General features: G+C 37.9%; 1 protein-coding gene across 4 annotated transcripts in view; it reads left to right on the top strand.

The window, feature by feature from the left end:
• Fer (FER tyrosine kinase) overlaps positions 1 to 14,190 on the top strand; it is a 417,682-nt gene that overhangs the window by 53,564 nt on the left and 349,928 nt on the right. For all 4 annotated transcript variants that reach the window (XM_004652481.3, XM_045132276.1, XM_045132277.1 and 1 more), the window contains exon 2: positions 6,825 to 7,091. In XM_004652481.3, coding sequence (XP_004652538.1) covers positions 6,885 to 7,091 — 207 coding nt within the window. In that variant the 5' untranslated portion in view covers positions 6,825 to 6,884. The remainder of the gene's footprint in view (positions 1 to 6,824; positions 7,092 to 14,190) is intronic.

Genomic DNA, 14,190 nt, shown 5'->3' with positions numbered 1-14,190 from the left:
GGCCACCCTGAGACTACATAGTGAATTCCAGGTTAGCCTGAGCTGCATTGAAACCCTATCTCAAAAAAAATAAACATACAAAAAAGAAGTTTGGGTTGTAATTTACTTAATCAGTTTTCACTGGTGGATATTTCAAGTTTTCTTTTATTAAAAACACTATTGTAGTTGGGTGTGGTGGTGCACGCCTTTAATCCCAGCACTTGGGAGGCAGAAGCAGGAGGATAGCTATAAATTCGAGGAGGCCACCCTGAAATTACATAGTAAAATCCAGGTCAGCTTGAGCTAGAGTGAAACCCTACCTCAAAAATCCAAAAAGAAAACAAACAAACAAAAAAACCCCAAACACAAAAAACACTATCGTAATGAATAGTCTTAGTATATGTCATTTGTACGGATAACTGTACTATATCACTGTTGTAGTTGGGTTCACATTGCTGGTAAAAATCACCCAACCAAGAGCAGCTTCTTGGAAAAAGAGATTTATTTTGGCTTACAGGATTGAGGGGAAGCTCCATGATGGCAGGGGAAAACGATGGCATGAGCAGAGGGTGGACAATAGCAATAGGAGAGTGTGCCAAACACTGGCTTGGGGAAACTGGTTGTAATACCGATAAGCCCTCCTCAACAATACACTCCCTCCAGGAGGCTTTAATTCCCAAATTTCCATCAGCTGGGAACCTAGCATTTCGAACACCTAAGTTTATGGGGAACACCTGAATCAAACCACCACAATCACTCTGATAATTCCTACAATATTTGTAATATCAAACAGTCTGACAAATAGAAACAGTCTTCATTTTTAATAGAATAATCTTGTGGTTTATTTATTTTTTTGTGAGGAGGTGAGGAGGGAAGAAGTGGGGGGAGGGATTTATGGGCATGTCAGGACTTCTAGCTACTGCAAATGCACTCCAGATGCATATGCCACTTTGTGCATCTGTCTTTACATGGGTACTGGGGATTTGAGCCCTGGGCTGGCTGGCTTTTGTAAGCAAGTGCCTTTAATCTGTGTGTCATTCCCCAGACCATAGTCTTCATTTATCATGGAGGGTTTTTTTTTTTTTTTTTGTTTGTTTTTGAGGCATGGTCTCACTCTAGGCCAGCCTGACCTTAATATGTAGCCCACTGTGGCCTCAAACTCACAGTGATCCTCCTTGTTTAGCTTCCTAAATGCTGGGATTAAAGACATGACATGCCTGGCCATGGAATTGTCTTAAATTTTAATTTTTTTATTTCTTAAAAAGAGATAGCATATATTAAGTTATTTTATATATATACCCTGTCCTAGAATATTAGTGAGTACACATCACCATTTAGGACAGGCTGGAGTACTTCCCAGTTTCTACATCCCATTTTTTTTTTTCTTCTGAGCTTTTTTTAGTCCTTTTGAAGTTTCTAATAGCAAGAGAAAATAAATTTTTATCATGATGGTTTTAGAAACACAGGTGATTATCTGCCAAGTTGCAGAATAAAATAAAACACAATCCAAAATTCAGTTTATTTCAAGTAAAAAAATTTTCCCATTCTTTGCCTTCAGAAAAATGTCCCTTATTCTTCTGCAGGCATGAATGAGATAGTGCGTATCTCCACCAAGACTTCTTTCAGCTGCAAATAACAACTACAAAAGTTCAGGGTAAATTTTCGTGTTCCATAAGTAGCTTTTTTGTATTGTGGTACTAGAGATTGGACCCAGGACTGCATGCATACTAGACAAGTACTATACCATGGAGCTAAGCAGCCCAGTCCTAAAGTAATAAAAAAAATTTTTTAAATAATTTATTTTGCAAGCATGTGTACACACACACACACACACACACACACACACACACTGCAAACGAACTCCAGATGGATGCACCCCTTTGTGCATCTGGCTTTATGTGGTCACTGGTGAATCCACCTGGGGTTATAGGCAAGTGCTTTAACTGCTAAGCCATTTATTTCTCCTTCTAAAGTAAAATTTAAAGCTCTTGAATACAAAATGAAAACCTGGAACATCCTTTTTGATGTCAAAGTGAGTAATTTATGTCCTTTGTAGTGCTGACTCATGTTAAGGACTGTTGAGTGTCTTGGTTACAACTTTGGAAATTTTAACAAAATATAGTTTTTCACAACTTAACATTTTTTCTAATTACTTGCTAGTTTATAAAACTGGATGTTTTTTTAGTTGCGGAAAATTTAATTTATTTTCTATTTGGTCAGCCTTTATTTTTATCACATCTTTGGGTAAAATAATGGGTTAGAAATAGAAAACTCCTGGTGTTTTTTGTTGTTGTTTTGTTTGGAGGCAGGTTCTTATATAGTAGCTCAAGTTGTGTTTCAAGTCTTTATGAGACTGAGGATGGTTTTGTACTTCTGATCCTATTACCTCTAAGTCCTGAGTGCTGGAATTATGGGACTGCACCACCATGCTCAGGTTATTCTAGGCTGGGGATCAAACCTAGGGCTTTATGCATGCTAAGTGAGCACTTTAACAACTGAGCTGCATCCCCAACCCAAGGAATCCCTGTTTGTATGTCTGTGTAGCCTGGGTGATACCAGCTTAATTGTGAAGCTGACTTCTGGTATGAGTGATCCAGAACTAGCTCCACATTTCTTCTGTCTCTCAAAGACTCATTGCCTGAATCTCCTCCTAGGAAACTGGAAGACAAAATAAATAAATTCTACAGTAGCTTTCAGAATTTATAGTAAACAAGGAGGCTATTTTGGGGAAGTTTATGGTAACTGGCTTATACATGGCCGTAAATTAGGCTGTGGTGATTTTTTTAAGCAACTCTTTGAGTTTGTTTGCAATACTAGCTTTTTTTTTTTTTTTTTTTTCCTGTTGCTAATGACACAGTACCACTGACTGACTGAGTCAGTTTATAAATAAGAGAGGTTTATTTTGGCTTAGAGTTCTGGAAGTTCAAGGTTAAGTGTCCACATCTAGGGATAGCCTTATTGGCAGAGGCCCAAGATGGTTTAGAGCATTACAGGGAGCAAGTGTGTGTCTGAGGGGTGGGTGGTGGGTGGGAGAGGGAGAGAAATCTTAAGGATCAGTCATGGGGGCTCATGATCTTATTTAATCCTAGTTACCTCTTAGAGGTCCTACTTCTAAGTATTGTAGTGAGGTTAAATTTCTTCCTTCAAAGTTAATCCCTTCAATGGGGTTAAATCTTAGCACATGAAGCATGTGGGGAGCCATCAAATCATAGTTAAACACGATATTCATGTACTCACTAAGGAATGATAACTGACCTGGGCATGATTGAAAGTCGTGGTTTGGTTGTCGTTACTGTGTTCATTGAGCTGTGATTCCATCACAATCACCTATCGAACATTTTCATCACCACAGAATGACCTCTAATACCTCTTAGCTATCACTCGCTTGTTTTCTTCCAAGTGCGCCAGTCCTAGCAAACTACTAATCTACTTTCTATCTCTAGGTTGGCCTATTTTAAACATGTCATATAAGCAGAATCATACAATATGTTGTTTTTGTGATTGATTTCTTTTAGTTACCAAAATATTTTCAGGATTCATCTGTGTCATAGCCTGTAAATGATACTTTGTTCATTTTAATTGGCATGTAGTATTCCATTATTGGATGTCCTTTTCAGCTTCATTGGTGAATATTTTTGTTTTCTTCACTTTGTGGATATTATAAGTATTGTTGTTCCAAATATTCATGTAGAAGTGTTTTGTGTAGACTTTTCGTTTTTTAAAAATGTAGTGCTGGGTTTGAACCTAGCATCATCCCTAGCTTCTGCATATCTATGTTTGTGTTTCACTTGGGTGCATTGTATTCTTCCAAGTGGAATTTCTTAGTCAGATGGTAGCTCTTTGTTTTACCTTTTTGAGGAACTGACAAACTTTTTTTTTTTTTTTAATAATTGCTGCACATTTCTGTGAGAGTTCTAATCTCTCTGCAGTCTCTCTAGCACTTCATGTTATGTCTTTTTGGGTTATGAACATCCTAGTGATGTGCATTCATATCCCATCGTAGGTTAGATTTGTGTTTTCCTAATGGCCTGTTGATCCTAATGGGATATCTTTTTCTTTTTCTGTCTGTGCTTATTATACATTTTAAAAAAATTTTTATTTATTTATTTGAGAGCGGCAGACAGAGAGAGAATGAGAGAAAGGTAGAGTGGGCACACCAGGGCTTCTAGCCACTGCAAATGAACTCCAGACGCATGTGCCCCCTTGTGCATATGGCTAATGTGGGTCCTGGGGAATGGAGCCTTGAACCAGGGTCCTTAGGCTTCACAGGCAAGCGCTTAACTGCTAAGCCATCTCTCCAGCCCTTATTATACATTTATAGATCTTCTTTAGAAAAATGTTTGTTCACATCCTTTGATTGTTTTAGTTACTTCATCTTTTTATTATTTGGTTATAAGAATTTTTTACATACTCCACATAAAATCCTCATTTACAATATATGACATTGAAATTTTTTCTCCTGTTCTGTGCATTGACTTTTTACTTTCTTAGTTTTTATTTATTTATTTGTAAGCAGAAAGCAAGAGAAATAGAGAGAAGAGAGACAGAGAGAGAATGGGCATGCCAGGGCCTGCCTGTAGCCATTGCAAACAAACTCCAGATGTATGTGCTCCTTGTGCATCCAGCTTGTGTTGGTCCTGGGGAATTGAACCTGGGTCCTTTGGCTTTGCAGGCAAATGCCTTAACAACTAAGCCATCTCTCCAGCCCAACTTTTCACTTTCTTAATGGTGTATAAAAGTCTTTAATTTTGATGCTATCCAATATATATGTATTTATTTTGTTGCTGTGCTTTTGTTATTGTAGCTAAGCACCCATTGCTTAAACCAGATGCAAGTGTACTCAGGTTTTCTTCTTGATATTTAGCCTTGATGATTATATCTTTGACACATAGAAAAAAATTTTGTTTATGATCTAAGGACTCATTCTGCTTCATGCTTGTACTGATGGAAATCCACTTGTCTCAGGACTATTTCTAGAGGAGACTCTTCTTTCCCCATTAAATAGCTTTGGAACCTTTGCAGAAAAATCATTTTATCAGAAATGTGAAGATTTCTTAACACCCTCTGTTCTATTATTATTGATCTCTATGTCTGTCTGTGTGTCCGTGTAATTCTATCTTAATTACTGTGGCTTTTTATTGAGTTTTTAGTAGTATGGTATGTGTGTATAGTATATGCATATGTTACCTCATGTGTGTGTGGAGAAGAGAATGTTCAGTGCCCTTCCCTATCACTCCTCAGGCTTTTATTTCTTTGATACAGTTTCACAATGAACCTGGACCTGCCATTTTCTGTCAGACTGGCTGACCAGTGAGCCCCAGTGATTCTTCACTTTGCCTCCACACAAGGCTGAGGTTACAGACATGCATGGACATGCCCAACTTTTTACATGGGTGTTGAGGATTAAAGTCAGAACAAGCAGGCCCAATCAGATCTTCATGCTTACATGACAAGTATTCTTACCCATTGAGCCATCTCTTCAATACTTTATAAAGTTTTAAAGTTGGAAAAAATGAATCTTATAAGTTGTTTTCCCCCCTGAGTTTTTATTATTTATTTATTTATTTTGAGAGGCAGAGAAAGGAGGCAGGGAGGGAAGGGAGGGAGGAAGAGAGAGAGAGAGAGATAGGGAGAAAGAGAGAAAGAGAGAGAGAATGGTCATACAAGGACCTCTAGCTGCTGCAAACAAGCTCCTGATGCATGTACCACCTTATACATCTTGTTTACCTGGGTCCTAGGGAATTGAACCTGGGTCCTTTGGCTTTTCAGGCAAATGCCTTTACTGCTAAGCCATCTCTCCAGCTCTTCCCCTGACTTTTAAAAATCTTTTTGAAAAATGTTTTCTCAGCTATTAATATAGATTCTGTCAGATCTATAGATCAAATTGGAGAATCCTGCTTTATTACCAGTATTGACTCTTTCTGTCTTTGAAAATGAATCTTTCAGTGGGTCTTTTACAATTTCAACAATGTTTTGTGGTTTTAAGAGCACAAGTTTTACATTTTTCTTAAACTTGTTCCTCAATATTCTATTATTTTTTGTTGCTTTTGTAAATAGTTGTTGCTGATAAGTGGAAATTAATTTATTTTCACATATTGATTTTATAGTTTGTTATGTAAATGTCTGTTGCTGTGATCAACTACCTAAGAAGAGCAATTTAATGTAGAAAGGATTTATTTTAGCTCATGGTCACAGAGAATTTAGTTTATGCTAACTTGTTTCCAAACCTATGGTGAGGCAAAACTTCATAATTGTAGGACTGTGTGGTAGAGCTGCTTGCCACATGGAAACCAGCAACTGGCTTCAATTCCCAGCAATGCTGAAAATATTAATAAATAAATAAAAATAAGTAGCAACTGATAAGAAGAGTTTTATTCTAATAATTTTTTTGTTTTGTTTTGTTTTTTGTTTTTTTGAGGTAAGGTCTCACTGTAGCCCAGGCTGACCAGGAATTCACTCTGTAGTCTCAGGGTGGCCTCGAACTCACAGTGATCCTCCTACCTTTACCTCCCAAGTGCTGGGATTAAAGGCGTGCGCCACCACACCCAGCTCTACTAAGATTTTTGTCTTCCTTAAGATTTTATATATACAAAATTATGTCATCTGCAAATAAACATAGTTTTACTTCTTCCTTTTCTAATCTAAGTGATTTTAATTTTACTTATGCCATTGCAATGTCTACATCCTCCAGTCTAACAATGAGTGTAGATCCTCATCTTGTTCCTGATTTTGAGAGAAAACATTCAGTTATGATGTTTTCCCTCTAAAGGAGAATGGGGCATACTTTTGCTTTGAAGACTAATTTCCTTTTAATTGAAGATTGCTTCTTATGTTTCCGTATACAGATATGTGCTGACTAGCAGGCTCACTTGTGCAGTGTGGAGGACAAGCATTGCCTTACAAAAATGGGGTTTGGGAGTGAGCTGAAGAATTCACATGAAGCTGTGTTAAAGTTGCAAGACTGGGAATTACGATTACTGGAAACAGTGAAGAAATTTATGGCTCTGAGAATAAAAAGTGATAAAGAATATGCATCCACTTTACAGAATCTTTGTAATCAAGTCGATAAGGAAAGTACTGTCCAAATGAATTATGTCAGCAATGTATCCAAGGTAAGAAGAATAACCACATCATTCATCATTTTGTAAAGCAAAAGAATTGTACTACTGAACGAACATGCTCATGTCGGCTTGTAGTTTTTTAACTTTTGTTTCTGAATAACGTTTTAGCTATATCCTATATCTTTTTGTGTGCTTATTTTAATTTTAATTTTGTTCAGAATACAGCTTAAATTTCCTTTTGATTTCTTTTATGTCCTATATGTTCTTCCAAAATCTTTGGTAAATTACAAGTACTTCCTTTCCCTCCTGTCTTTCCATTATTGATCTTGAATTTAGGTTCACTATTTTCCAAGAGCCAATTTTGTATAGATTATGTAATTTGGATAATTATGGTCTACCTTGTGAATGTTTTATGTGTATCTCAGAAGAATATGCATTTTGTGTTGTTGGTTGGGGGTATTCTATGCATATGGTTAAGGTGATTACTAATGATGTTCAAGTCTTATTTCTGTGTTAGTCAAGAGTTTCTAGAAATACAGAATCAGTAGGGTATATTTCTGTATATTCAAACCTTCGATTTATGTGTTAGTTAGGGGATTCCAGAATATACAAGATATATATTTACACTGTACGTATATAACAGATTTATGAGGGAAGTGTAGAATTTCCACATACTGGAGAATCTGGAAAGCTGGTGTAACAGTTCACTGTGAGTCAGAAAGCCTGTGAACCAAGGAAGCTGATCTACCTCAGTCAGACTCAAGGCTGGGGAGGCATTGTTGTAGCCCTAGAACACAAAGGTCCCAAACTCTGGTATTATGGTGTCAAAGGGAGGAAATGGGAATCTTAGCTTCAGAACAGCAATCTTTCTCCTCTTCCTCTTCTTGTTTTCTTAGCCCTCTTTGCACACATTGATGAAGGCAGATCCTCTGTATCCAGTGGATTGGTTCAAACATTGATCTTCCAGAGTATTCTCATAGACAGACCCAAAATTAATGTTTTATAATATTTGAGTATCCCTTGGCCTACCCAAAGTGACATAGAAAATTAGCTATTACCTGTTCCACCGATCACTGAGAGAAAGGATTTGAAATTCCCAATCATAACTGTGAATTTGTCTGGTTTTATGTATAGTTTAATCAGTTTTATGTATATTTTAAATGTCTATAATTAGCAGCAGAAAATGTTGAGAATTGCTATTTCTATGTGATGAAGAAAATAACTTATTTATTAAGTGAAAATGGTTAGGATTTCTAGGTTTTCCTATGAATTATCACTATCTCTAGTAATATTCTTTGCTATAAAATCTACTCTGATAATATTATATTTTTTGGTTAATGATAGCATAGTATGTATCATATTTGGTTATTTTTTAAAAGTTTTTTTGTTGTTCATTTTTATTTATTTATTTGAGAGTGACAGAGAGAGAAAGAGGCAGAGAGAGAGAGAGAGAGAGAGAGAGAGAGAGAGAGAGAGACAGACAGACAGACAGACAGACAGAGAGAATGGGCATGCCAGGGCCTCCAGCCACTACAAATGAACTCCAGACGCATGTGCCCCCTTGTGCATCTGGCTAACGTGGGTCCTGGAGAATTGAGCCTCAATCTAGGGTCCTTAGGTTTCACAGGCAAGTGCTTAACCACTAAGCCATCTCTCCAGTGTTATTTTTGTGTGTGTATGTGTGTGATGGAGATTGAATCTAGAGCCTTGTGTTGCTAGATGAGTACTTTCTAAACTGAGTTACAGCCTCAACCCTAAACAAGTTTCTCAATAGGCAACATATATTTGAGCTTTATCTCTTAATATAATGTAATAATGTCTGCTGCTTGATATATTTAAATTCTCTCTTTGTCCCTAGAGCACTTCCACATGCAGGGCAAACACTGAACTAGGTCTTCTGAATTGCTTCTAGTTAATGTGATTATATGAAGGCAGATCCTCTCTATCTAGTGGATTGGTTCAAACACTGATGCTCCAGAGATATTTTCATGGACAGATTCAGATTCAATCAGATCCAGCTTTAAATTTATATTTTTATCATTTGTTTTCTCTTTGTTCTATCTACTTTTGTTATATTTGTTTTCTTCTTTGATTGAGTTTCCATACCTTAAAATTGAAATTTACTAAATGATATTTAAATACACCTATATATGGGCAGTGTTTATAAAAATATTTTTTGAGAGGAGAGAGAGGGAGTAAGAGAAAAAGGAGGGAAGAGTGACAAGGAGGGAAGAGAGAGGGAGAAAGACAAAGAGTGAGTATGGGTGCACTAGGGCCTCTTTCCACTGCAGACAAATGCCAGACACATGTACCACTTTGTACATTTTGCTTTATATAGGTACTGGGGCATTTGAAAGCCAGTACCATTAATTGTTGAGCCATCTCCCCAACACTTGTGTAATGTTTAAATTATTTCCTGAAATATTTCCTTAAATATTTATTTCTTTGCAGTAAAAACATTCAAAGTCCCAAATTCTTTCTTCTAGCTTTGTATGTGTTCTACCCTTTAGTTTTGTGCTCTGTACAATGAATTACACAAAACTAAAGGGTGGAACACATACAAAGCTAGAAGAAAGAATAGTAGATACCAGCGGCTGGGTAGAGATGTAAAGCGAGGGATGGAGAAAGATTGATCAATGAGATCAAAGTTATAGCTAGATAGCCACAAGAAGTTCTGGTATGTTAGTGAATAGTAGTATGACTATTAACTATAGATAATAACAATGTACTGATTATTGATTAAAAACACGGTCTATAAATATTTTGTCAAGATCTAATATAACCAAGGCTGAATTCAAACTCACTATATACCTCAGAATGACCTTAAACTACTGATCCTCTCGCTGGTATCTACTATTCTATTCTGAGCTTTTATGAGCTCAACTTATTTAAATACCACATGTGAGATCATTCAGGATTGTCTTCTATGCTTCATTCATTTCACTTAACATAATGTTGCCCAGTTCTATTGATACTGAAAATGACAAGATTTCATCTTTTAAAGATTTTTTTATTTATTCATTTATTTATGAGAGAGAGAAAGAAAGAGAGAGAGAGAGAGAGAGAGAGAGAGAGAGAGAGAGAGAGAATGAGAATGAGAATGAATACTATTTAGTACTCACACAATACAAATGTCCTGTAATTATATGTTGTTCCCATCATTTTCCTCCTCCTTGCACTCATTCTGCTGAGGGCGCATCTCAGTGGGGTTGCTGGTATTCCCTATGGGGTGGTGGGTTATGTTTTGTGAGAGCAGCAGTTAGTCATTTCGGTGTGTGTGTGTGTCGGGAGGTGGCAATGCCTCTGGGTATGCATCCCAACCTGTGGCTCTTATAACCTTTCTGCCCCCTTTTCCACAGAATTACCTGAGTGGAGGTGGGTGTATTTTAAGTTTCCTTTAGTGTTGTCTTCTCAGCAGCTTCTTTCGGGATTTCTGCTTTGGTGTGCATTGAGTATACTCAGTGTCTCTCTCCTTCCCCCTGGTGCTGGTTGTCATGCTCTCCATGGAAGCAGCACTCTTGCTTTCTTGCTAATTTCTTTGTGGTGTTACCTGGGCTCAGGCTAATGTGTGAGGGTTGGGGTGGTTTATCTCTTCAGTTCTCACTGCCTTTCTGAAAAAGAAAAACAGATTCTCCAATGGGCAATGAGGTCATCATAGGTTAAATGGGATAAACATTGTTAATTAAGAGACATTTTGATGGGTGTAGCCTCTCTTTTTGCCAAAGACTAGTGGGAGCTTCTTGTTGGAGTCCATGATCTTGGTCTCCATAGGGTTCTGACTAGGCTTCCAGTTCCAGACATGAGTTTCTTTCCACTGAGTGAATCTGTTAGCCAATCAGACGCCAATGGTTATCTACCTAGGCTGGATGCCTCTATTGCACAGGTGTGTACATCTTGTCAGGCTGGTTGCTTTCTTATAGCAGTGTCCCCTGCTAGCATGCAACATTATTGGCCATTTTCCCCTAATAGTTCATGTAGCACTTTCCAGCACCCTGTGGGTAGATCATCGGGGAACTGGCTTCCCTTTAGATTCCAGCTGGCTCTCTCAATGCTCTGTGTCAGCAGGATGTGGTGTCTTCAGCAATAAGGACTTACCTTTTACCTCAGGCAGATAATAAAGTGCTTTGACAGAATCCTGTCTTGTTTTGGGGATCTCATATATCTCTCCTGTCAACAGCTCAGTATGGGTTGTAATGGACTTTTGGTACTGGGAGCTAAAAGCTAGAGCCAAATATTTTAGGGTTAGGCTTTATCCCACCCTCTCCAGGGCCCTACTTGCAAGATAATCTCTGCCATACTCCTGTTGAGGGTTATGTCTTTTAGTTTGTTATCAAGTAAAAAGTTTTCTATGGTACCAATTCATTTCAGATTTATTTTTGTGTGTGTCTTTCTCTGCCCTCGCATTCTCCTTCCCACAAACACTTCCCTACTATCTGTCCAACAAGTTGCCTATCACATATACCTGTAACTCATGCTGTTCCAGGTTAAGAGCCAGGTTAAGATGAGGAAGAAAATGTGGTGTTTGTCTTCCTGTGCTTGTGATTTTGGTAAGTATGATCTGTTATAAGTCCATCCATTTTCCTACAAATTTCATTGTATCATATTTATTTACTGCTGAGTATAATTGCACTGTGTATATGTATATCTTCATTCACTAGTCATCAAATGATAGATGTCTGTGTTGATTCACTTTTTAGCTATTGTGAATTGAGCAGCTTGAAACATGGTTGAGCAAATATCTATGCAGTGAAGAGTGAAACCTTTAGGGTATATGTTCAATAGAGGAATAGTTGGGTGAATTGGTAGCTATATTTTTAACTTTTTCAGGAGTCTCCATATTAATTTCCATAGTGGCTGTTCAAATTTGCACTTTTACTAGCAATGAATAAGGGTTCCTCTTTCCCCACATCCTTGCCAACATTTATTATGATTTGATTTTTTAAATGAATGCCATCCTCACTGAGTAAGGTGGAATCTCATAGTTATTTTAATTTGCATTTCCTTGATGGTTAAGGATCTTGAGTATTTTCTTAAGTGAGTATTAGCCATTTATATTTCCTCCATTGAGAATTTCTTGTTCAGTTTTCAACCCCATTTTTATTTATTATTTATTTGAAAGGTGGGGGAAGAGAGAGAGAGAGAGAGGGAGGGAGGGAGAAGGAGAGAAAGACAGAGAAAATGTACATGCCAGGGCCTCTAGTCAGTACAAACAAATTCCAGGTGCATATGGCACCTTGTGCATGTGGCTTATGTGGGTCCTAGGGAATCAAACTTGGGACCTTAGGCTTCACAGGCAAGTGCCTTAATTGTTAAGCCATCTTTCCAGTTCTCTGTCCCATTTTTTTTTTTTTTTGGAGTGGATTGTTTGATTTTTTTAAAAAATATTTTTTAAAGTTTTATTTATTTATTAGAGAGTCAGAGAGAGAGAGAGAGAGAAGGACAGACAGACACACAGAGAGAATGGGCATGCCTCTAACCACTGCAAAGAAACTCCAGATACATATGCTACCTTGTGCATCTGGCTTATGTGGGACCTGGGGAATCGAACCTGGGTCCTCTGGCATTGCAGGCAAATACCTTAACTGCTAAGCAATACCTCCAGCCCTTGTTTGACTTTAAAAAATTTATTGCTTAGTTTTTTTTTCAGCTCTTTTTGGAGTCTAGATATTTGGCATCTGTCAGTGGTATAGCTGGTGAAGATATTCTCCCATTCCATTGAGTAGTCTGTTGGCTCTGCTTATGGTATGTTTGTCAGTACAAAAGATTTTGAGCTTCATGAGATCCCAGTGGTTTTGTGAATGTTTAATTTCCTGGGCTACTAGGATATTGTTCAGGAAGTCTTTTAGCATTCCTATATCATGGAGAGAGTTCCCCCTATTTTTTCTTGCAGGCAATTAAGAGATTCAGGTCTTATGTTGAGGTCTTTAATCCATTTCCAGTTGATTTTTGTGCATGTTGAGAAGAGTGGGTCTAGTTTGATTTTACTACATGTGGTTATCCATTTTGACCAGCACCTTTTGTTGAAGATGCTATCTTTTCTCCAGTATAAGTTGTTGGCTCCTGTCATAGTCAACTTCATGTCACTGGGATGAACTTCCAAACCATGCACAAGTTATGGGACGAAGGGATTTATTTGAAGATTACAGATCCAGGTGAAGTTCCATAATGGCGGAAGAAGCTGACCCCTTTTACAGGTCCATGCAGAGAAGAATACCACCAGCAGCACATAAGCAAGCCCACTCCAGGAGCCCCAGGCAGAGCTCAAGGCCTCTGCGTATCTTTAGTTTGCAATTCTAGATCCTCCCCAAACATACCTTAGGGCTGGACCATAGCATCTATTTACAGTGATATCTCCTAGTCTAGCCAGGCTGCTAGAGACCTAAAGCTTTAATAAACTCCTGCATTTATTGGGGATGTCCATTCTACTACCACATTCTGACCATGGCCCCCAATAGATTCATATCCATCTCACAGTGCAAATTGTATTTAGTCCAACTTCAAAGGTCCCCAGAATCTTTATCATCTTAAGATAGTTCCAAAGTCCCAAGACTCATCTGAGATTCATGACTGTCTCTTAACTGTGAGTCCTGTGAAATCTAAACAAGTTACATACTTTCAACATATACAGGCACAGAGTAAACATTTCAAACTGCTGCAAGGCATAGCAAGGACATAGTGGACCAATGCAAACTCAACGACTATTAAGCAAATGTCAAATATTTGCATCTCAAGTCTGATATCATAACCAGTGATAGTCTCTGGAATTCCCAGTTTCACCCCTCCAGCTGGGCTGAATAGCCAGGGAAATCTTCCATCCCAAGTCAGTAGCTCTCCACAGTATTCTTTGCATAGTCCTGGTATATCCAAAAATGTCTTTGGGTCTCCATGCAAACCATGGTTCATCTTTCAATGGCTCCACTGTCCTATCAGGGCCATCATGCCCTGCCTATATGTTGCATTTCAGCAGCAGCTCCTGAAACCATGTGCGTTTCATGACCCACTCCATGCATTTTTCATGCTTCTGAAACCAATACCAGGTGTGCACAACACAGCTGTGTTGTTAATTCAGGGACAAAATAAATCATGACTTTGAAAAGCAAGTTTTCAATCAACTCCTTTCAAGAGTTTGCATTTCTACCATTCAGTCTTT

Source organism: Jaculus jaculus, chromosome 13 (genome assembly GCF_020740685.1).
Source record: "Jaculus jaculus isolate mJacJac1 chromosome 13, mJacJac1.mat.Y.cur, whole genome shotgun sequence".
NCBI classification, from domain to species: domain Eukaryota; kingdom Metazoa; phylum Chordata; class Mammalia; order Rodentia; family Dipodidae; genus Jaculus; species Jaculus jaculus.
This window is presented reverse-complemented; position numbering and strand designations above follow the sequence as displayed.